The sequence below is a fragment of the Hypomesus nipponensis genome, chromosome 23 (genome assembly GCF_054491055.1).
Source record: "Hypomesus nipponensis isolate SF chromosome 23, ASM5449105v1, whole genome shotgun sequence".
Classification (NCBI taxonomy): domain Eukaryota; kingdom Metazoa; phylum Chordata; class Actinopteri; order Osmeriformes; family Osmeridae; genus Hypomesus; species Hypomesus nipponensis.
In genome coordinates, this window is record NC_140383.1 from 11,831,515 (window position 1) to 11,854,051 (window position 22,537).

Here is a 22,537-nt window from a genome sequence, read left to right on the forward strand (position 1 = left end):
TTGTGGAATGTCATTCAAATATACAGGGAATATACATGGCCAGTAGCAAGTGGACGCTGCTCAGTATGGGCAACTGCCTGTTGAGCCTCTCATTTAAAAATCATGTGCACTAATATGGAGTTGGTTCCCACTTTGTTAATAACTGCCTTCACTTTTCAGGGAAGGCTTTCCAATACATGTTGGAATATCGGTGGGATTTGCTTCCATTCAGCCACAAACCATTAGGGATGTTGGGCACTGATGTTGGGTTATTATACCTGGCTTGCAAAAAGTGTTAGAAGTGACCCAAATGTGTTTTTATTGGGTTCTTTGCTGGGTCAGGGATCTTTGCTGGTCAGTCAAGTATTTCCACACCAAACTTAATAAAACATTTCTGTATGGTCCTTGCTTTGTGCATAGGGGTATTGTCAAGCTCAATTATGAAAAGACTTTCTGTACATTGTTGCCACAAAGTTTGAAGCACAAAGTTAGGGTGACATTTTAGCATTAATATTTCCACCAGTAGAACTAAGGTCTAGCCCCAAACTATAAATAACAGTCCCCATTGTTAATTGTCTTGATAATGCCTCCATGAACCAAGGTGTTCATACAGAAAGGTTTTGTTAAGTTTGGTGTGGAAAAACGTGCACAGATCCCTGACCTAAACACCAAGACAGGCCTATCACCCAACATCAACACCCCTAATGCTCTTGTGGCTGAATGGGCACACGTTTCCACAGACACACTCCAAAATGAACAGCCTTCCCAGAAGAGTGGCAACTGTTATAGGATCAAAGGGTGCCACCTCCATATTAATGCCTTAGAATGGGATGTCCAGCTCATATGGGGGCAATTTTTAAATGTCCACACAGAGTACTTTGGCCAGTACTCTGGTGTTTAATAGTCTAAGATGGTTTATCAATGGAAAAGCTCCCTTTAAGTCAATTTTGTCAAATTTCTTCCCAGAAAATATCCCATGGATTGGTGCTGGGATACTAAGGTCTCAATCTCAGCTGTATTGGACCTTAATGGAAGAAGCACTTTCACAATGTATCATTCAAACAAGTTTTACTCTGACAAAAACTGAAATTGTCACCATTAACCTATGCATTCTGAGGGCAACCTCAAAGCCAAGGATTGCGTTGTGTTAAGGTGTGGACTCAAATTTCTGCGTTCCTCAAAACTGACTTTGTGGATCTTGTAAGAAAGGTGTTCTGCTTCTCACTCCACCTCTTCAAGTGAAAGATAATAATTTCTGGGTTGGTGGACCTGTGCATGACATCGGGTGAGGTGGCTGTATCCATACACTGTTGAGCCTTCCCGGTAAAAGGCTCAGTCACGCTTGCACTTGAGCGAAGCAGCAGGGAGAATCTGAATGATATTCACAAAGGTTTACACCTCAGACAACAATTTATGAAAACTAGTATGGCAAAGCACTCACTGTCAGTGTTGGTTTGTACCAATAGCTCTACAATAGGTAGCAATTCAGAACAAAACAATGTTACAAGTATACACAAGAGCCTAGCCCTAATGACCAAATATAGCCTACCTCTATTTGTTAAATTCATGGCTGGGACTCACACTAAGTAGTGATAGATGAAATGTGGTGGCATGTGAATCCCGCAAAGCGTCAGATTTGGTCTAGGGCCACACCTAAAGTGAAACACTAAGATAAACTAGAGAGGGTACCATTTCTGGGGAAATTGTGAGGTGTGCTTGTTATTTAAAGATGGCATAGATTAAGAAGCATACATTTGTTGCTGCTCATTTACACATCAAAAAGGGCTCTCATATTCCCACGCAATTTCCCGCTAATTTCAGCCATTTATCACGCCCTCATGCAACACCTTGTATTTCTCACACATTTCAAACATTTCTCACACTGAGAAATAATTGGGATACAAAATGTTTTATTGTTGAATTATATACAATTAATGGACGAAGCGCAGGCATACGGAGATGATCGTTGTCTCGAGTTATACAGAGTAAAAGCCAATCAGAAAACACCAGCAAGTTTTCCAGGAATAATCCTTGGCCTGTGTCAATAGGTGCGTTCGACTTCATGCAGCTCCGGCGTCGCCTGCAGCCGCCTGCAGCCCGGCTGACTTGAAGCAGCCAATGGCACTTCTCCTAGAAGTTTACCAGCTAGACTATTACTTCTTTTCAAAATGAATATTTATTATTATATTAGAATGCAATATACAAATACAAATGACAGTAGCCTAACTTAAATTACATGCCAGGGAGCAAGAATATTTAGGCTATACTTTTTGAAAAGAGTAAAGGTTTTTACAGCTTTCTTATGAGTGGAATCTGAAATCAGAGATATCTTTTAAATCTTCAACAAAAAAAGTTAAAGAGTGGCTTACTCTTAGGCTACTAAATTTACATTTGTGTATAAAATATTTAGCCAAAAACAGAATAAGATTGATCAAATAAAAAACATCTGAGTCACTTCTCTTGTAATATACAAAACCAAGAATAACATATTCATATAAGAAATCAGAAAGCATACCAGCTACTACTGTTAATCGCACGTGGGTTTGTGAAGATGGTAATGTTTGTGATTGTGTCTAGCTAGCCATCTTAAGCAGTTCAATTATGCCTAAACCAACGCAAGCAACGCACTTGGGACCAAGAAGAACACCGACATTGCCTATGTAGAAATTCACGTTTTTTTAAGGTGTGGGATAATAATATATAATGATTCATAGACATGAGAGAATATAGGTTGTGCCTTGCCAAGGCATTCACCCAGTTATAGTTATAATTGTTTTTCTGTGTCTTTGTGCCATCACCATACTTCAATTGTCCAGTTAGCAGACATGTAATATTGTACGCGTGTCACTGATATGTAAGATGTATCCATATAGTTACATGTATTTCTGATATCAGGAGAATAATAGTGTTTTCTAGAGAGCCATGCTAAGGTCCCGGCTAAAGAAACAACAGGGCATTTAATAATGTGAGTGCGAATGTTGAAGATCGCATCGCGATGGCTTGCCACTATGACTCGTTTTCAGGCCAACATCTCGCGGTACAAATAAACCAGTTCCATTCCACCACGGACAAGCCAGCGGGAGGAAGGTTTCTGTTACAAGCTCAGCCCAAGCGGATAGCTATAACTTTCATTCGGTAAACCTTAAATAGGCGAAAGGGATCACCTTGATATTCGTACAGTAAAAAAGTACATCTAATTCACTGAGAATAACGCGGACGTTTGAACGTATTTACGGAGTCACGGACTGTTCTGCTAGGTAGCTGAACGTGCTAACAAAGAAAAATATTTTTCTTGAGAAATAATCTTCACTTATTGTCTTTAGTTATGAGTCATGTGGTCGTCGATAATCCACACGGTCTAGATCAGCAGGTAAGTTTCTGTTCATGTATTTAATAAATTATTTACATTGGTAAACTGTTAAAATGTGTTATTTAAACTAGTTTCACAGCTAGCGAGCTAGCTACTTTCGTGTGAGACTTGATAGCTAGTGCTAGCAAGCTTGTTAGCTAACCATAGATGGCAGACTATAATCTAGTTTCTACACCTGGCTAAGTGCGTGCGAGTGTACGGCCGGTTAAAATGGTGGCCGTTTTTGACTTAAAGTAGCTAGTGAACCTCGTTTAGTTTCACCTAACACTCCCGCGGTGCATGTTGTCGACGATTATTCATTTTGTGTTATGTTTCAGTCTGGTTATGTGACAATTCAGCCAAAACGAACGAACCTATGAAATGGTGACTGCAGAGTTCATATAGGTTATGAGATTTACCGCGTAATCGCACTTTATTTAACACTCCTAAGCAATTGTTGATTGCAATTATGTAATAATAGTAAGTAGACATATTTGTTTGTCAAAACGTATTGAAAACATCATTTGCCGGTGAGGTATCCGATTGGCTAACGCCAATTACAAAGCTAGCTAGACAGCCGTGAAACGTGGCGCAGGATATTTATTGAAAGCCAACGCAGTTACGATGTACGGTAATTTACCGCTAGTCTATATCTCTAGCATTAATTAACAAAAGCCGTAGTGCTCGTTATTGTACATATGATAATATACTCCTGTAGTATTATCAACGTTCGCGCTTCAACATGTTGAGCACAGGACAGCAAGATGTTTCGCTTTAATGCCAGGTCTTGGGTAACTAGCCAGCTAAGTGGCACGTGATGTCTAAGCAGCGACTCGTGCCAAGAACTTTGGCTTTGAATCAATTTCAGTACGCCCAACGCTATTCTTAAGTAAATGTATTCTCCAGTTAGTCTCGGTTGCACCCGTTGCGATTTGCGAACGAAAGCTATGTGCTTAAACAATTAGGATCATGATTCTCAGTGCAATAGCTTTTTTTTTTTTTTTATACAAATAAACTGTTTAAATGCACATTCCTTCCTTTCGACGTTTCTAATACAATTCAATGCATTTACAATTGGACTGAAACCAATAAGTAAAAACAATTAAAAAATCCAATGTAGAATGTAGCCTATGTATTTTTTCTAACAATCTGCTATAGATTCTATCTAATTTGGGGGCGCTATCCGTAACTACAGCAAGGTGTTGTCTATTTTGAAATCCATATAATTTGCCAGGGAGGTGATGAATAAAGTAATTAATCTGCCCGATTCCAAGTTTTTCACTGCTATTTTATGTATGCACAGCGTTGGAGGTGCCCACTACACTAGTTACAGCCTGTTCCAACACATTCTCGAGAACTTCCCTAAAGTATCTATTTTTTTTCCCCCCAGCTTGCTGCCCTAGACTTGAACTCTGCGGACGGACAGGGTGGTGGAGGAACTGGCAGTAAGTATTCTGCTGTCCTCTGCTAGATTAGGATTTTGATCATTTTAGTAGAAAATAAAATGTACAATGACCTACTTTTTAATGGGCGTATCCTTCTCAAAATATCTCTACTACAACTACTACCCTTTTTTGAAGAGGGATTCTAGCACCAATAGGATCAATACCAGTTTCAGTTTCTCCAACGTTGTACCCATATCATCAAAGAGTAAGGCTGTCTGAGCAAACAGTGTTCCTTTGTCGTGTGCATATCTTAGTGCCCGCAGTCTTAGCTTCACAACTGCTGCTCTAAAAACAAGCACAGGTGTTGTTTAGCCTCACTACTTTTGTTGTGAATTTTTGCTAAGAACCTTTATGCAGTAAAGATATTTAAACTGGTAAAAATGACTGGATTGGTTATAACCTTGAACAAACTTGGAAAAATAATGCAGACGTGAGGATAACTGCAAAAAAAGAGCATTTCTATAACCCATCAATCATGTTAATTATATGTAGTTTCCAAGTATAGGCCTAAACTTTTGGCAGAAGTTACGTCTTTACACTACACCTTGGGGCTCATTTTATAAAGCTGTGTGTAGAATTCACGTGAGAATGTTGCATACGAACAAAACGCAAAGTGCATGCACACAAATACTCGCTAGAAGTCACATAGAATCACATTCTGCTTTGGTTTTATTTTATCACAACTTACTGGAAGTTAAGCGCACTTGCGCGAGCATATTGTCCCACCCAAGTAACACCCTTAATTGCCTTAAATGGTTTCTGACACACCCAAATATAATATTAGAATTCATATTCATTAATATGAATATCACTTTCTGGTGTGTTAATTGCACTGTTTGCTATTGACAATGACAGGGCCAGTATCACTTTGACAGCTATGCGTAAAGAACATGTGAAAACATGACATTGTGCATTCGTATCTGCCCGACTCAAGCAACAGCATCAGTTTAAACCTTTTGTTTGTCCTAATGTTCACCTAAATATTTGAGAATACCTATTATAACATGCAAGTAGTGTTGAATGATTATAGATCCAATCAAACATTCCCAATTAAACAGTAAAAATGTCAGGGATTCTTTTACAAAAAGGGATATCCATTTTGTATTTATCGGAAATCAAGTTTTGTGCATACTCCAGTGAACTCTTCATATGTAACACGTGTGAGGTTATATTTGAACTTGAAGGTTTGTCGAGAGTTTCATCCTTTTTCCATTGCAGTTTCCCATTTCTCAGTTTTGTGCGTATGCAACGTTTATAAAGGAGGCCCCTGGTCCCAAGGTGGCAGGCATAATTTACCACTCACCTAACAATGATTGCTAACCTTTTAGCAAATCATTTAGTGCTCATGAATTCAGATTGAGCCTATTGATGATGCACCTCAAATCCGGATACTGCATAAATTACATAAGCCGCTTTTAACTATAAAAGGTAGCAATATTGGCAATTGTGGCCCTCCAGTATCGGATCCAAACCAAATTTGTGGTGCTGCCTCCCCTACTTAAGAATAACTCTGATCCTCAATAGGTGTACAGTGCTGTACTTCACTTTCTCTGTCAAGTGATGGTCTTTTCCGTTACGTTGTGGATTGATTTCATTACCATATAGTTAATGTTTAGATGCAGTTGCGTGTCAGTGTTTATGGATTTACATTTTGAACTATGCTTTTTCCTACAGGGCGTTATATTCCTCCTCACTTAAGGAACAAAGAGGCTTCCAAAAACGGTAAGTGGTCACTGGGACGCTTGGTGAAATGTACCCAACACATCAGGTTTAATGGTGGGCTAACTATAAGAGTGAAAATGGAAAAAGACACTTGTCAGAAACATTGTTCCTTATTAGTTCAGTGTTGGAACTTTTAGTTGGGCGTTCCTGCCGTTGGCAAGGCACAACCTGTATTCTCATATACTGTTTCTTCGATTAACGTCTGCAGCGTTTATTACACTGTTAATTTTTGGTGCGGTGTGTATTTGAGGGCAGCGTTTATAAAAAGAATACGGTATTCTAGGCTAGCTGCGCTAGCATAATAACGTGTCTTTAGACAAGCTTGCTAGTTCGCTACATTTAATGTTCTTAGCTAGTTTGAACAGTATGGCCTTCTAAATCACCGATTTTAAGCAACAAGCAAATGTCAATGCTAGACTAGCTAGCTCTAGCGCTATCTCATCTGCTTTTTATTAACGCTGATTTGCAAGGAATGCAAAAACAGCTAGATGGTGAAAACACCTACCTACTGTAGCCATGTAAAGTAGTTTATTTGAGGGCAGCATTTAATCGAAGAAATAGTATTTATTTGTTTTCCCACCCTTGGAGAAAAAAAACGTACATTTATGCAGTTCACAGACAATGGACGCGTTTCCCAGATTCGTTAAGAAGCTCTTCGTGTTAAGAACTTAACGAATCTGGGAAACGCGGCCAATGTCTGTCAAAATGTTTGTCTTATCCAGATTACGTTGCTTGTATCCGCGTGAAGTTTCCATTTGACGGGTTAGGCATAATTTTATACGTTTTTGTGGAGAGAAGTGAAGCTGATGGTGGTTAACTATCTAGCCACAGTCACAAATGTCACAAACCTAGGCGCAATTACGTAGAGTAGAACATAAGTTTAGAAACTTGTTAACTTCTGAGAGATGGCTAGCTACCTAAAACTGCAAGACAGCTGTAGGCAAAGGCCAGGGCGATGTTTTCGGTGGCATTTATTTCAGTAAGCAGAGGGTACGGTGTGAATTGCAATTCCAACAATGTTGGTAGATATCGGTTAGGACTATTTATTTTTACACAGGATTGCCCACATTTTGTACAATGTAAGGCTGCCAAATAGCCTATCACCATTCCTTAATGCGCTAATCGAAATGACAACAGAGTCCTGTTCCATTCTACACTCAATCTTAGTATTTTAAAATGTTAATGAGCTGCAACAAATGTATGCTTTTTAGATATGTGCCATCTGCATAATAATAAGTATGCATACTTATTTAAAATATACAGACATATCAGTTGCAAAATTTCAGAAACAAAACTGATCCATCGGCAACCGACGCAAGCACACCTCACAATATCCCCAGAAATTGTACCCTCTTTCGTTTTGCATTCCTGCTCTGCGCCAGAGCCATCTGAGGGATTCTAATTTCCCGTGTGCATGGATTTCTAAAAAAAGAGCCACCAGAAATGGATGTTCTTTCTTGGCATGTTGGCTTAAGAGTAGCACAGCTAAACTAGTCGTATGGGACCAGCATTTTTTTTGTGCAATATGTTTTCAGTGTGCTCTCTATAAACATTTTAAATTCACTTAATGGATGGTGGCCAATGTTTTGTGGATTAAGATCCAATGAATTATTTTTCTAAAATGTAATTAATCTGCCTGAATTCACACCAGTTTCCTTTTTTCTGTACTTCTGTACAAATGCTTCAATCTGGTAGATGTACCTTGTGCATCCTTGGTTGTCTATGCCCAGCAGATGAATGTCCTGGGTTAAATCGACTCACGATACTTTCTAATCTCTGGTACAAACACATGAAAGGTTACCTTCTATTAAAGAAGCCAATTGTTCGACGTAATCTGATAAATCATGTCTTTTGTGAGTCTCCTTTCACGCATGCCTTTTTTTTCTTATTCCACAGCAGGAAATGCTTTATCCACTGGTAGACAGTGCGGTTATTCAATGGCACCAGTGACTCTCTGTAAGTCCCTTCTGTCTGCTTCTGCTGAGGGCAACCTGAATTCCAAGATGCATGAAATAGTCATTTGCATACCAGCAAAGCTTAAATGAAGGAGGGTGGGGCCAAATGAATTCATCATCCATTTCACACATGAGTAGTGACCGTTCTTTAAGAACTTTCAACTATTTTCTCTACCAAGTTGCTTACATGCTTGTGAAAAAGTGGATGTTGGTCAGACAAGAGATTTTACTTCAGAAGTATAGAATGCTTGCATTTTAACATGTTTTCGGGAGCCTTTTTTTACTCACCAACTCACCCTAATGCTCCCCTTTGTTCATATCTGTAATGTCCTTGGAAGTTCCTCCTAAGATGTGCCCCACCCGGCCTGCAGAGCAGCAGCCTGGACACGCCTCTAATGGATGGGAGGACTGGAAACTATTAGTGCCAAGTCAACCTGCTCTTTTATAGACTGCAGTCTCCCAGGGGTTTATAGCCTACTTCCCCTGTGCTTGTGCTCAGGTTACCCAGGACTGGGCTCTCATGACCCGGGCTTCTACCCTACCTACAGTGGGGGCTGGGCTCACAGATGTGGTATACCAGGATCCACCTGCATGCCCTGGCTGAGGTCTTCTAGTAGATGGCTTATTTGCTGACATGACCAGGCCGTTGTCAAGTGGATGTTACAGCACAAAGTTTGATGGGCAGTTCTAGCCTGATTCTGACAAACTAATTCAGAAATGTGTCGAAGCTTGCATTGTAGTTGCTTGCTTGTGATGCATGTTTTTTAATAAGATGTTGCACTGTCTGTTGCTGGACTAATGGCAACAAGGCTAGAACAGTTTTAACCAGATGGTTGACATTTGTGAAGTAGGACACCAATGATGGGATACTCTTCTACTACAGTTTGGATTGAAAGTATTCATTTATGTATCAATTGTCAGGAAACACAAGTTGTCACAATTTATTTGTCTGTATCCGTTTTAGCCTTGGGAAACATGGGGTCCTTCCTGCTTTTGTGTCCGTCTTCACTAGTGTTAGTGAACCTTGGCTCACACACAGTGAACCCTAACCCTATTGTGAATGTATCCACTAATACACCACAAAGGAGGGCTGAACAAGCTGGGGCTTCTGGTCCCATGTGTGTCCTGACAGACTCATTGGAGGCTGGTTTCTGAAGTGCCATCACTAAATAACAGCCTTTGATTCTGCACAAGTTGGCCTGCTAGTTGCATCTGAGCAGTGCAGGTGTTCTGGTGTCTGAATTGAGGCCCAAGGCAGGTTGTGAGTACGAGCTAGCCTGCACTAGTTGTGGCCCACTGTAGTGGTGGTAACCCAACATGATCTTCCTCCAACTGCCTATCTACACTGGCAGTGTAGATAGGCAACAGCTAAAGTCCCTTAAATAAAATGGTCTGGCAACTATAATATATTTCCAACTCAATGAAAAGTACTTTCTTTTGTATATCGGTTAATAAGTACCAATACAAACATGGTCACGAGTTGTAAACCCGTTCAGAGCACAAGCCCGTAAGCTCATTAGATGTGTCCTGATGCAGACTTAGACCAGGCCAATACTGCTGTCTCTAGAGGAAAAGTAGTGATGGTTCCCAGTTCTTTCCCAGACTTTGGGCCTAACTTTTATTATTGCTGTGTAGATAAAATGTGCTGCTGCTCTCAGGTAATCTGGCAGTTTGTTGTGAAGGTCTGGGGAGAACTTTACCCAAATTAATTGATAAAAGCAACAGTTTAGTTTTTTTTTTATTTTATGTTTTAATTCCTTTCTCCTCTACCTCCTTTTAAAGACTCTCCTGGATGGGATGGTGGACGTGGTAACGGCTTTGTGAATGGTTTCCATGACAACCGCACGAACGGGGGCTTCGGAGGGCGTGCGCCCCCCCGCACTGATAGAGGTGGGCGTGGCAGCTTCCGTGGTATCAGGGGCGGAGTCTCGTTTAATCACCCAATACAAAGTGCAGGTGGGGAAACCTACTATGCTATAGAGCAATGGTTCTCAACTGGTCTAACCTAAGTTAGGACACTCATTTGTCCTTGGTGATTTAAGTCACAACCCAAAAATAATTTAATTTCCAAACCATTAGTATTAATATCACAACACAATTTGTGCAGTAATAATTTGTTCAAGATTGCGGGCAGCACACTGAGCTTACACACCTTTCAAAATAAAAGCGCACAATTGGAAGTTCGGTAACTTATAAAAATAAAGTTACACTTTTTTACGGAGGACAAGCACACGTCCGCAACACTCCGCACCAGCTGACGACCCAATTTTGGTTCGGGACCCACCAGTTGAGAAACAAGGCTATAGAGTAATGTTATAATGGCAATACCAGTATTCCTAAAGGCTAGTGTACCTAAAGTCCACTGCATAGCACTGGTAATTTATATATGCCAAAACAAGTATATAATAATGCCTTCTGCTACCTTGATGTATCAGTTGTATTATTTGGTAATGCTTTATGAAAGGGGTGTAAGGATAAAAAACATTGGAGAGCTCAAACGGAATAAATATGGAACACGTATTTGAAATGTTACGCCATTACTAATAGGTTAAAGAATTACTTTTATATTTTCGTGACAACCTTTTACTAAAACGGATTCCTACTCCCATATACAAAATGCAGCGTAAACAAACACGCAACCACCAGAACAACTGTCAAACTGCAGCTTAAGAGTTGCAGTTGGCGGGGAGTCTTTTTACCCCCAGGAGGCTCCGTCCTCCAGCAGGCAACTGGATCATCAGGATGATTGTGTTCAGGGTGTTTGAGGCTGGAAGGGTCCACTAAAGGCGTCCTGTCCATGTGCAGGATTTTCAGGAGAGGGTGGCTGGGGAGGTGCTCCCAGGGACGCGGCCTACAACAGCTTTGGAGGACGTTCTGACAGCAGGGGCAAGTCTGCTTTCTTCAACGACCGTGGAGCAAGCAACAGGGGAAAGTTAGTATTTGTGCCTTTGAACACATGTGTAGCGTCCCTGTGTGTTTGCTTACTGTGTGTGTGTGTGTGCATGTAACCCAGGTGTGCAAACGGATGTGTGTAGATCCAATTGAGGTCGGATTCGGAGAGTCATTGTTAATGTAAAATATTTCTGTTTAAGTCGTGGAGGATACGGAGGGGGCGGAAATAGCCGCTGGCAGGAGGACTCCAGAGACGAAGAGGATTGGTCCAAACCCACTGTGGCCAATGAGCGCCTGGAACAGTGAGTGTCTGACGCCTCCTGGAACAATATAACAAACCTGAGCCTCTGGCCTCATGCTAATCATAACTTTAGAATCTTGTTGCTAATGGGGATGGATTTTAGAAATATTCAACCAGCTTTTAGTATTCAAACTAATTATGATATTCTATTTAAATAATCTACTAGAGAATATAGACTGAGATAAGAACACTTGATACTTAACATGGGGGAATTTGCAGTAGCACACAGGCATCGTTTAAAAAATTCAACAACTTTTTACATTTGGTGTGGTGATGGAAAATGAGTTCAGTGTCATTGGGGGACAAAGATGGCTAACTAGTGTTATTGGAAAATATGTCCAGAACAAAAAATGCATTAACTGAATAGTGTGATTTTTATCTGGCTTCAGCCTCAATTAGTTACTCAGTTTTTAAGAGTAAAATGTCTTAACTTTTTATTTTCAATGCTATTGGTGTGCAACAATATAACTACACTTTGATATTACATTTAGTTGGTAATGCCTACACTGTCCAGGTGGCTATTCACCACACTCCACCTCTCCTATGGTTGACCTCTGACTGTCTGTCCCGCAGAGAGCTGTTTTCTAGCAGCAACACAGGGATTAACTTTGAGAAGTATGATGACATTCCTGTGGAGGCCACTGGAGCCAACTGCCCTCCTCACATAGACAGTGTAAGTCAGGGTTTCAAGCTCCTGTTTATTGACTTTTCAGCCCATATCTAACACACTGACATTTTAAGATGGTGGTGAGCAGTCATTTGTGCTAGGTTGTTCTGAGAGGCTGTAGTAGATACAGCCTCTACAGATATGTTGGCTACCTGGTGACATAACTCCCCTGTGTGTTATTGTCAGTTCCATGATGTGGAGATGGGGGAGATCATCATGGGCAACATTGCCCTGACCCGGTACACACGACCCACCCCGGTCCAGAAGTATGCTATCCCCATCATCAAGTCTAAGAGGGACTTGATGGCCTGTGCTCAAACTGGTAAGACTTGACAGCACTACTACGTTTTGGCACCTCCTATTGTTTTTGCAGTTGTAAAAAATCTACACAGAAATGGCTCTTTAACCCGTTAATGAGTAGCGTCACAAATATGTGATCGTTCGAATGTGGGGTCCTACAGTGTAACATCACAAATGTGATTCGAACATTCCAATTGAATATTTTCAGATTGACAAAAACTATGCAACGAACACTTAAGTATGGTTTTCAAAATGTACAAATTGAAAGGCTAGCAAGTAACACTAGCATGGTAGTAGCATTGCTATGAGTTTAATGCTAGTTAACTTAGCCTGGCAGCTATCTAAGCTAGCTAGCTAAAAAAAAAAAAAAAACTTGCGTTGTGATGACTGTCTGACTTTTTGGAACTCACTAATCTAAAGGTTGATAGTGTGAAAATCACTTATGCTCAGAGTAGATGCGTGTACTGTTCTAGAAGAGGTGCTCCCATGGTTCTATGCTTTGACTGCATGGTGTGTGAGGACTGAGTTCCTCCTGGTCCCCCAGGTTCTTCTAAGATGTGTTTTGTGTGTCCAGGCTCTGGTAAGACCGCTGCCTTCCTGCTGCCGGTGCTGAGTCAGATATACTGTGAAGGACCGGGAGAAGCTGCGCAGGCCACCAAGGGAGGGCAGGTATGACCCAACCATACACACATTTACACACACACTTTCTCTGGACCACATGTAACCGATGTGTGAATGTGCGCAGGATAATGGCAAGTACAGCCGTCGTAAGCAGTACCCCCTGGCCCTGGTCCTGGCACCCACCAGAGAGCTGGCCCTGCAGATCTATGACGAGGCCAGGAAGGTAAGGACCACACCCAGCCTCAACGCCTACCATCTTGTAGGCCTCTGATCCTCATGCACAATGGGAACGCTAACCCATGCTACTCTTAAGCAACCAATCATGAGGATGAATAAATAATGATGTCATAAATACCTCCATGAGTTCTGCAAAATATTTATCAGAATGAATATTTCTCTGGGATGTATTTCAGTAACAAATAAAATTGGTCTTAAAAGAATCTCCATTGCCTGATGGTTTCACAGCGTGAGAAGTTCCTGCATAACCATGGATGTTGAATAGTTACCAGGAGTATAGTGACTGTTTAAAAGGGCAAGGGAAATTGTGTGTCCAGTACCTTTTTTACTTTCATTAAGTAATGGGTGCAAGATGGTATTGTGTTTAACTACAAACCCTAGAAACTCAAAGTAATGCTAGTTGGGCAAGTTTTTTACCCTAGAACTTTAGCTAACCGTAGCTTCATGATAGAAATTGCAGTTAATTGAGCAATTTACACCTGGAGTAGCAAATCGGTAGGGTGTGATAGTAGTCATAAAAAAGCCAGTTTACAGATCTGTAATACATATACCATGGTTTGGAACTACCTGTTGTATAAGGTGAGCTACAAACTGTTCCTTGTTTCCTTCGCCAGTTTGCGTACCGCTCACGCGTGCGTCCCTGCGTGGTCTACGGAGGAGCCGACATCGGCCAGCAGATCAGAGACCTGGAGCGCGGCTGCCACCTGCTGGTCGCCACGCCTGGACGCCTGGTGGACATGATGGAGAGGGGCAAGATCGGCCTGGACTACTGCAAGTAAGGAAGAGGGAGGGCAGGCACAACAAGTCAATTGGGAGGCAGGGACAAGTAAGCAGGAGGGGGAGGGTGGGCACATCAAGCAAGGGGAGAGTGGGCAAACAAGGGGCTGGAGGGAGGGGGGGGAGATGGATGGAGAGACTTCTGCAAGTATGGGTGAGCCTGAAGGTATGGCTAGTCTGCTGGAGATGATGGGCTACTGGGGGCAGTGGGTACTCAGTATGTTGCCTGTGTTCCAAGCTTCCTGGTGCTGGATGAAGCTGACCGCATGCTGGACATGGGCTTCGAGCCTCAGATCCGACGCATCGTGGAGCAGGACACCATGCCTCCCAAGGGCATGCGCCAGACCATGATGTTCAGCGCCACCTTCCCCAAGGAGATCCAGGTACGCATGTGTACTTGTCAGAAAAGCGTTTGCGTTCCTCTGAAAGAGGACCGTCTTAACCGGAGAGATATTGTGTGTTCAGATCCTTGCTCGGGATTTCCTGGAGGACTACATCTTTCTGGCCGTAGGTCGCGTGGGGTCCACCTCTGAGAACATCACCCAGAAGGTGGTGTGGGTGGAGGACGGGGACAAGAGGTCCTTCCTCCTCGATCTGCTGAATGCCACGGGTATGGAGACGACAACACACAAACAAGCATTGTCAATAACAAGACTCAAACTGCAGGGAAGGATATATGTAGGGGTTTCTGTTGTGAAGGACTCTTAAGACAGTAATAGCCTTGCTCCTACCCTTGTGTGTTTATCCTGCTTGCCAGATAATGCTGTTCTCTAGTGTTACGTCTCGTCAATGGGAAGAGAGGCCAGCAAAGGCTGCATAGCAATGCTTCCGTGTAGTTCAGAAGTGTGTGTGTGCTCATCCATTGCCCATGTGTAGCACCCTGTTCACACTACAGCTGTTCAGTTATGCTGCCAGCCACCTTGCGTTTACTGGCTGTTTGGGTTTGGTTCTATCTATCTCAGTCATTCCCAGTGATGTTCAGGAAATAGTGCCGGATGCTCCAGAGAAACCTGGTGAGTATGAGTGTGTTACATCTCCTGTCTGACCCAGCCAGATGCATCACATCCCACCCCTCATCTTCTCCACTGGTGTCTCCCAGACCTCCTCCTCCTCCCCCTCCCAGACCTCTTCAACTTCCTCCCCCTCCTTCCACCACCTCCTCACCCCCTCCCCTCCTCCATCGTGCCTGCTCGGAGCTTCAGGTCCTGCTGCCGCTCCTGTTCTGCTTCCCCAGGCAGTGTGGAGTGAAGCTCAGCTAGCTGCATCTGAAGGGTCTCTTCCTCTACTTGTAGAGCAGTGCCCAGAATGCAGTGCCCCTGTCCACAATGTTGTTTTCCAAACTCGCCCCGTCATCTGTGGTTGAAATCACTGAAGGGAAATCCCCATAGGTCATCTGCAGGGAAGACAAGATCTTGTTTTTAACTCCCAGACCAGTTCTGTATGTAAACTGCGGGTGGGCCTCATTTCCCTGCAGTTCTACAAGCTCATTAAGACACATTCTGATCTGAGCTTTCTGCTAGTGCATACTGTGAAATAGATGTCATGGCTCAGCTCAGGTAAACATTCACCTGTTTATTCTGCTACCACCTACACCTAGGGGAGGGCATTTTCTAAGTTTGTCTGTTGCCGTGACACCCAAACCTCAAGCTAGCCAATTCCTGCAGTCTGTCTGCTTTCCCCTACCGTATCACATCTGGAGATCTTTATTTAAATTGTTTTCCTTCTTAGAAAAAATATTTTACATGAATGTTCTGGAAGCACAACTGGTCACTAAACATTTTCATTGTGTTTTAGCATGAGTCATTTCCATCACCCATTGATAAGTAGTTCAGAGCAGTTATTTCGGATCAAATCTTTCAGTCTCACCATTTAGTGTGTACAAGGACAACTTGTAGTCCTGGTTCAGTTTGCTTCAAGTTAACTCTTACATTTAAGCAAATTACTTCAAATGGAACCTTTTTTATGGTAAATGGGATACTGGAATCCTTATGCTGCCCAGATAAATGTGAATGCAAAGCTGCTTCTATAAGCTGGTCTCCACTTTTAGTTGCCATTTTATTATTTTCCCATGGCTTTGAGGTCTGGTTGCACCAATGTTTTCTGTTCATGCTCCCATCTCTCTGTACTCAAATTTCTATCCTTCACTGAACAAAGGACTTGGTCATTAAATATATTCGTTTCCATGTGTGCCCTCCCAGGTAAGGACTCCCTGACGCTGGTGTTTGTGGAGACCAAGAAGGGAGCTGATGCCCTCGAGGACTTCCTGTATCGCGAGGGATACGCCTGCACTAGTATCCATGGAGACCGTTCCCAGAGAGACAGAGAGGAGGCACTGCAGCAGTTCCGTTCCGGACGTTGCCCCATTCTGGTGGCCACAGCGGTGAGACTAACACTCACTCACTCACACACACGCATACTCTCAGTGACATGCTTGCTCTCTCACTCACTCAGACAGCAACAGCAGCATTTGAGTGATGTGTTGTCTTTCTGCAGGTGGCTGCCAGAGGGTTGGATATCAGCAATGTGAAACATGTGATCAACTTTGACCTGCCCAGTGATATTGAAGAGTACGTTCACCGTATTGGCCGTACTGGACGTGTGGGAAACCTGGGTAAGACATGAAGCTGAGCTTTGGTAAGGGACGAGGCTGGGCCTCTGTAGCTCTGATGGGAAGTTCACATATTTTTACAGATCTGTCTGCAGAGGGTTAACCTTTTGAGACAGGTGGATTTATCTCAAACACGAGCAGCCATCTGGATATGCTTCAAGTTATCCGTTTGTGCCCAAACCACAGTGGTTCGGACCAATCAGCATCTTATGAGGAACTAATGGCCGCTGTGGGTGTGGTTGAAGTTACCTGGTGATAAACAGATGGTTCATCCAATTACCTGAAGTATTTTTTTGAAAGTGCAGACACATCTGTGTTTTTGATCATCAGTTTGATACAATAGAGTGGCCTCCCTGCTACAGCAAAAGAGTAGAAATGTTGAGATGCAAAGTTGGTGGCTATGTACACCCATCTGGCTAGCTATTTTCTATTGCAATTTGTGTCCTTGTTAGCTTTGTCTTAAAATGGACCGTTGAAAGGGGGGTGATGGTTAAGAATTAATTAGCTAGTTATGAAATGTTTGCCTTTTGTCCTGCATTTGGTAGAACAGTGAGCATGGTGTGCTTCCCAGTGTACCTGACTGAAGGGCTTGTTGTTTGGGCTACCTTGTTGAGTGCAGTGTTACTGAGAACATTGGCCTATATTTCGCCAATTTTAAGGTGTTTTTAATAAATCTTAATAGGATTAGTCAAACGAATCATTTGGTTCGTAATGCGTGCTGAACCAAAAGCCTAAAACTAAACGGTTCAATGTGAAAAAGCGCGTTGTCACACCCCATATATAGATATAAATAGACGTGTTTGTGTGTTACAGGGCTGGCCACGTCGTTCTTTAACGACAAAAACAGCAACATAACCAAAGACCTGCTGGACATTCTGGTGGAGGCAAAGCAGGAGGTCCCCACCTGGCTAGAGAGTCTGGCGTACGAACACCAGCACAAGAGCACCACCCGAGGACGCGGCAAGAGGTACTCATTTACCTCCCGACTTGCCTGCCAACCTTAATGATCCAACAGGGATTATGCTTCATTGTACTTGCACCGTGTGCACTGTCTACACATCCATGACACTGCACATCAAGCACATCACCTAAGATGATGGAGGGGCTGTGAGTGTTGCCCCTAACCCAGGTTCTAAACGTGTGGCCGTGCATCTCCAGGTTCTCTGGAGGCTTCGGAGCCAGGGACTACCGTCAGACCTCTGGCGGAGCTGCCAACAGCTTCGGAGGCGGCGGCCGCGGCGGAGTGCGCACTCCTGGAGGAAACCGAGGCTTTGGGGGCGGAGGAGGTAAGACCAGGGTTTGGTTTGAGGTCAACTGCTGTACCGTGTCTAAAGACTGGATAGAGCATACTGTCGCTGGTTGTGGTATGGACAACATTCTGCCCTGAAGGGACTAGGGTTGGGGTAAATGAGGACTTGACCTTTTTGTTCTTGTGCTCTCAGGTGGCTTTGGTGGCAACTTCTACAACAACGACGGCTATGGTGGCAACTACAGCCACTCGGGCAGTGTGGACTGGTGGGGCAACTAGGTACCATATGAGCAGGTTGCCATGCCAACCCAACCCCACAGAAAACCACATGTTAATACATAAGCCAGACCCTAACCCCCTCACCCCTTCTTATACATACTCACACACACACACACACACTCCCTTCACTTCACTGACCCAGTGTACATTTCCAGCTGTGATTCTCTGCTGGAAAGCAGGGAGCCCTCAAACAGGGCCACCAGCAGAGCTCTTGAAAGAGAGCAGTCACACATCATACTGAAAGTGTGTGCATGGCTCCAGCAGCAAACTCGAACATCTGTTGATGTGGGGGGGCAAAATAAAGCTACCAATTTTCTATCATTCTAAAAAAAAAAACGTTAAAAAAACTACAAGAAACTAAAATGACAACTTTGAGGATCATTTGTATGTTAATGTACTGTGCCTTTTCGAATTGAGGCAAGGAAATCTGTTTTGTCATTTTCACCAAACTAACTTGGCCACGTGCTCTAAATTGTTGCTATATTTTTTTTTATTTTATTATTTGGTGAAAAGCATGGAGTATATTAAGTGTGTACTTACTCAAACCTTGGCAAACACTGGGGTGTTGTGGCTCACTTGAGTCATGATTCCATTTGAACTTCAAATTTGTGGCAGGGACATCATGAAGCCTTTTCTACAGGGTCTTGACAACTAGCACGTCCCCCACTAACGAGTCCCCTACTGGGGACTCTTGTGCAAACTGGAGTCTGACCTTAAGGGATGGAGAGTTTGATTACTTTATTATTTTTTTTTGCTCACTCTATCCTGGACAGGTTTCTGTATTATGGATGTGGTAGTCTTCAGAAAAGGCATTCCAGGTATGATCCTAATTCTGTCATTCAGCTCAGTGCAAAATGCTCACTAGTGTTGAAATGACATTAACACTTAACATGGAACTTTACTCCACTAATTAAAATGACAAGTGCGTTACGGCAGCTAGTATGTCATGTGCTAGCTACAGAAAGTGGGCAGTTTTTTTTGTTTGTATATTTTATTAGAGACATTTTATTGCAAGCGCGCACCCAATTAAGAAACGAACAAAAACATTTTTATTTGAGTAAAATGTTTCCTTAATGTGTATAAAACAAAAAAAATGCCTGCCAATCTTGAACGTGAAGTTCCAAACAGCTACATCAGGACCAGAGCAATGGGGTGAAAGTCTGGCCAGGCATGTAGTCACCAATGGGAACCAGTTGGTATTCTACGCATGCTAGTGTTTTGTTTTTTGGTCAAGGAGGTAGGACATATGAACTGAGTCGCAGGCTTAACTTAATTATAAACGTTTTCTCTTTTCAAGCTGCGTTCGAGGCAGGGCTCATCTTTCAGAGACGGGAGTTAGAATGATCACTTGAAGTTTACAAGTTACAGCAGGGGCTGGTGCAGGAGGGTCATCGCTACCTCTGACTGGGGCTGCAGGAGGCGAGTATGAGGCGTTCAGTACCACTACTGGTAACTGTTGTTTCCATTGGTTTATTCACCAGCGGTGGAGATGGCCAAAGACCAGGGGGTGACTTCCTCCTGGTAAAGTACTGTGGACTCCTGTGAGGGTTCTTCTGCATAAATGTTTTAACGCTCTGGCAAGGCCAGGATAGGCTGTTGCTGTCAGAGGGACAGCCAATGAGAGGAGACATGAGGCATATAACTTTAAGTGCTCTCTCTCCTCAAAGCTTGTTGTGCCTTGAAAACTTTTTTAGAAATTGAAGAACTTTAAAAGCTCATGCACTGACAGTGTTGAGGACTTGAATGGTGCTACTTGAGCTAGGTGTGTAGGCCCTGTCGTGCCCATCAAGTTTTACTAAAGTTATTTTATTGCACATCTAGAGTTTTATATAGATGTCTTGGATATGTGTCCTTAAGCTTCCAGAGTGTGAGGAGAAGGGGGGACGACGCAGCTTGTTTACAGGGGAAAGGTTCTCAACGTTTAACCAGGACTGATTTGGGACCAGGGGTTTAGCAGTGGGGGAATTTAGCCATTTGCACACAGATTTCTAGATTCTACTTTTGCTGCTAATTTTGTGTAATTTATTAAGCATTTTTGAGAAATATTTATTTTTGTAAGCCTCAAAGTGATTCTTTGAAAGTTTAAAGAAACTTGACCAAAAGACAGTACAAAAACACTGGCACTTGAATGTTGAATGTCACCTGTATGCGTGAAATTTATATATTTCGGGGTAGTGTGAGCTTTTTAATGTTAAAAACGTATTGGATTCAGTCAATAATACTATCCATAGCTGTTTCCAGGCCTAAGGGCCAATCACTCTTAGATAACTAATTGGCTATCAAAATTAAAAATGGAATTCAATCAACAAACATGCCAAGGTTTGGAATAAAGTTGTCAGAAGAGCAAACCAATTTCCTAAACAGCATACCAGTGCAAATGTGTTCAGATTCTCAAATTGTGTGCATTGTTTACTATTCTTTACTCTGATTTGAACTGATAATAGGACCGTTTTTCTCCAGTGAATGTCTGGCACATGGCAATCTTTAAAATCAAACATGTGGTTTATTCTCTCGTTGCTTTTGCATATATGGCACCTCTGGGTATGAAGCCAGTCTGAACTGGACTACAGCACCACTTAGTACTGTCAAACTGTATCCTAGAAACACTGGGACCAGCTGCACAGACACAGAGACAGTGGTTTGTGCAGTCCCAGAACAGCTCCAATCCTGAAGTGAACCTCCAGAGCTCCTTAGATGTAGACTTTGCTTTCTGTATTAGCTTATAGGTTGATGCACTGCATGGGAAGATACTCAAGCTGTGCATTTATTGTATAATTTTACCAAAATAAAAGTTTGAATGCAATAAAGTACCTGACATTTTCAGCACTATTTCTGATGTATGTTTGCCTACAACAAGTTGGTCATAAATGTGGATACTTGTGGGTATCGTTTTTCTGAGAACGTCGGACAGCACGTATATAACCTCAAACATTTATTTAAATGTCTACATAGAATACTACATGAAAATTGAAATGTAATTTTTTGCAATAGTAATAAAAAAGATATAGCTGCAATTTTGGTATTCAAGACAACACTAGTCTGTGCATTTTTAGATGGAATAAAGGTTTGACACATTTTCAAACTTAACATATATATATATATATATATATATATATATACACACACGCATGCATGCAACATCCACAAAAATGTTAATTGGACTGTCATGTTAATTTGGCCTGCACTGCAAAACATTAACTCGTCTCATCAGTTAAGTATATTCAATTGATATGGGGTGAGAGTTAATAGTCTGCTGGAGGAAGCCTTAACACAATTACCAAGTGTGCTCACTAACAGCCTCCTGAGGCATTTTAGTTTTTACATAAACAGTGTCTGTGTATGGAGGTCATTATATTAAATTGGGTATTTATGTTTTATCTAAAGTGTTTCTCTGCATGCTCTCAAGAGGACACCATGATGTTGCAGGAATGTTCTAGAAACTGTGTGTGCTAGACAGGGTTAGTGTGCTGGAGTGGGGTAGGGGGAGCAGGGGGATTTAGGCTGATGTAATCTGAGCAGTCTGCGCTAGTCTGAGAGCCCTGCTTTACCTCTCAATAATCCCATCCATCTCTCCCTTCATCTCGGCCTCCCTATCCCTCCATCCATCCCTCCGACCTGGGGATTTGAGTCCCATTAAGAGATGGCTTTTGGGAAAGTGAGTGTGTTGTTAATGATGGAAAACGCACACACTCGCACACAGACTCACTAGCTTTTATTAGAGGAGACATGCAGTATGTTCTAGTCAAACACCAGGGAACACAAGCTAGCTCACACTTTAACACACGTTCATGTAGATGCACTCTCACAAAAAGCCCTTCTCTGTCAAACACACACACACACTAATACGATCATGTCAGTCAGTTGGACAGCAAGCGTGTTCAGTTCTGCATGGAAGAGAAAGCTGGACTGACTGACCGGCAGAACATACACATGGATGTTGAGGTCACCAGGACAACCACACATGGACTCACTTGTACAACAGGATCCAGAGGTGAGAACTAGTGGTGTGTGGCTCTTAGTTTGGACTTTGGGTCTCTTGCTTAAATAGCATAGACTTGATTTCTCCTACAGTTTCTGTGCCCTTCATTTAATAACTAATGTTGTAATGCTATGATATTTAATTCTAAAGAGTAAGTTGTTCTGATGAAATACCTAA

General features: G+C 42.4%; 1 protein-coding gene across 14 annotated transcripts; it reads left to right on the forward strand.

Annotated features, from left to right (window-relative positions):
- Positions 1-3,019: 3,019 nt before the first annotated feature.
- Positions 3,020-21,210, forward strand: LOC146234253 (ATP-dependent RNA helicase DDX3X-like). 14 transcript variants are annotated; one of them, XM_084689509.1, is made up of 23 exons: positions 3,020-3,349; positions 4,719-4,773; positions 6,448-6,495; positions 8,392-8,451; positions 8,950-9,021; positions 10,233-10,406; positions 11,256-11,382; positions 11,543-11,644; positions 12,217-12,316; positions 12,497-12,632; positions 13,185-13,279; positions 13,356-13,454; positions 14,083-14,243; positions 14,484-14,628; positions 14,711-14,855; positions 15,208-15,258; positions 16,444-16,625; positions 16,739-16,856; positions 17,667-17,820; positions 18,012-18,139; positions 18,296-18,381; positions 19,155-19,199; positions 19,679-21,210. In XM_084689509.1, exons 1-21 carry the CDS (start codon positions 3,305-3,307, stop codon positions 18,379-18,381), a joined length of 2,283 nt encoding a protein of 760 aa, XP_084545635.1. In that variant the 5' UTR covers positions 3,020-3,304; the 3' UTR covers positions 19,155-19,199; positions 19,679-21,210. The 14 variants fall into 14 exon arrangements, with proteins under 14 accessions (XP_084545635.1, XP_084545634.1, XP_084545637.1 ...); XM_084689508.1 differs by having other exon boundaries at positions 19,155-21,210; XM_084689507.1 differs by having other exon boundaries at positions 3,025-3,114; positions 3,303-3,349; positions 18,296-21,210.
- Positions 21,211-22,537: the final 1,327 nt, after the last annotated feature.

Bases quoted from the DNA above. Each gene is read 5' to 3' on its own strand.
- LOC146234253 (XM_084689508.1), top strand. From the start codon at position 3,305: ATGAGTCATGTGGTCGTCGATAATCCACACGGTCTAGATCAGCAG. The intron at 11,383-11,542 runs GTTAGTATTTGT...TTTCTGTTTAAG, and splicing joins GGAGCAAGCAACAGGGGAAA to TCGTGGAGGATACGGAGGGG. The intron at 16,626-16,738 runs GTGAGACTAACA...GTCTTTCTGCAG, and splicing joins CCATTCTGGTGGCCACAGCG to GTGGCTGCCAGAGGGTTGGA.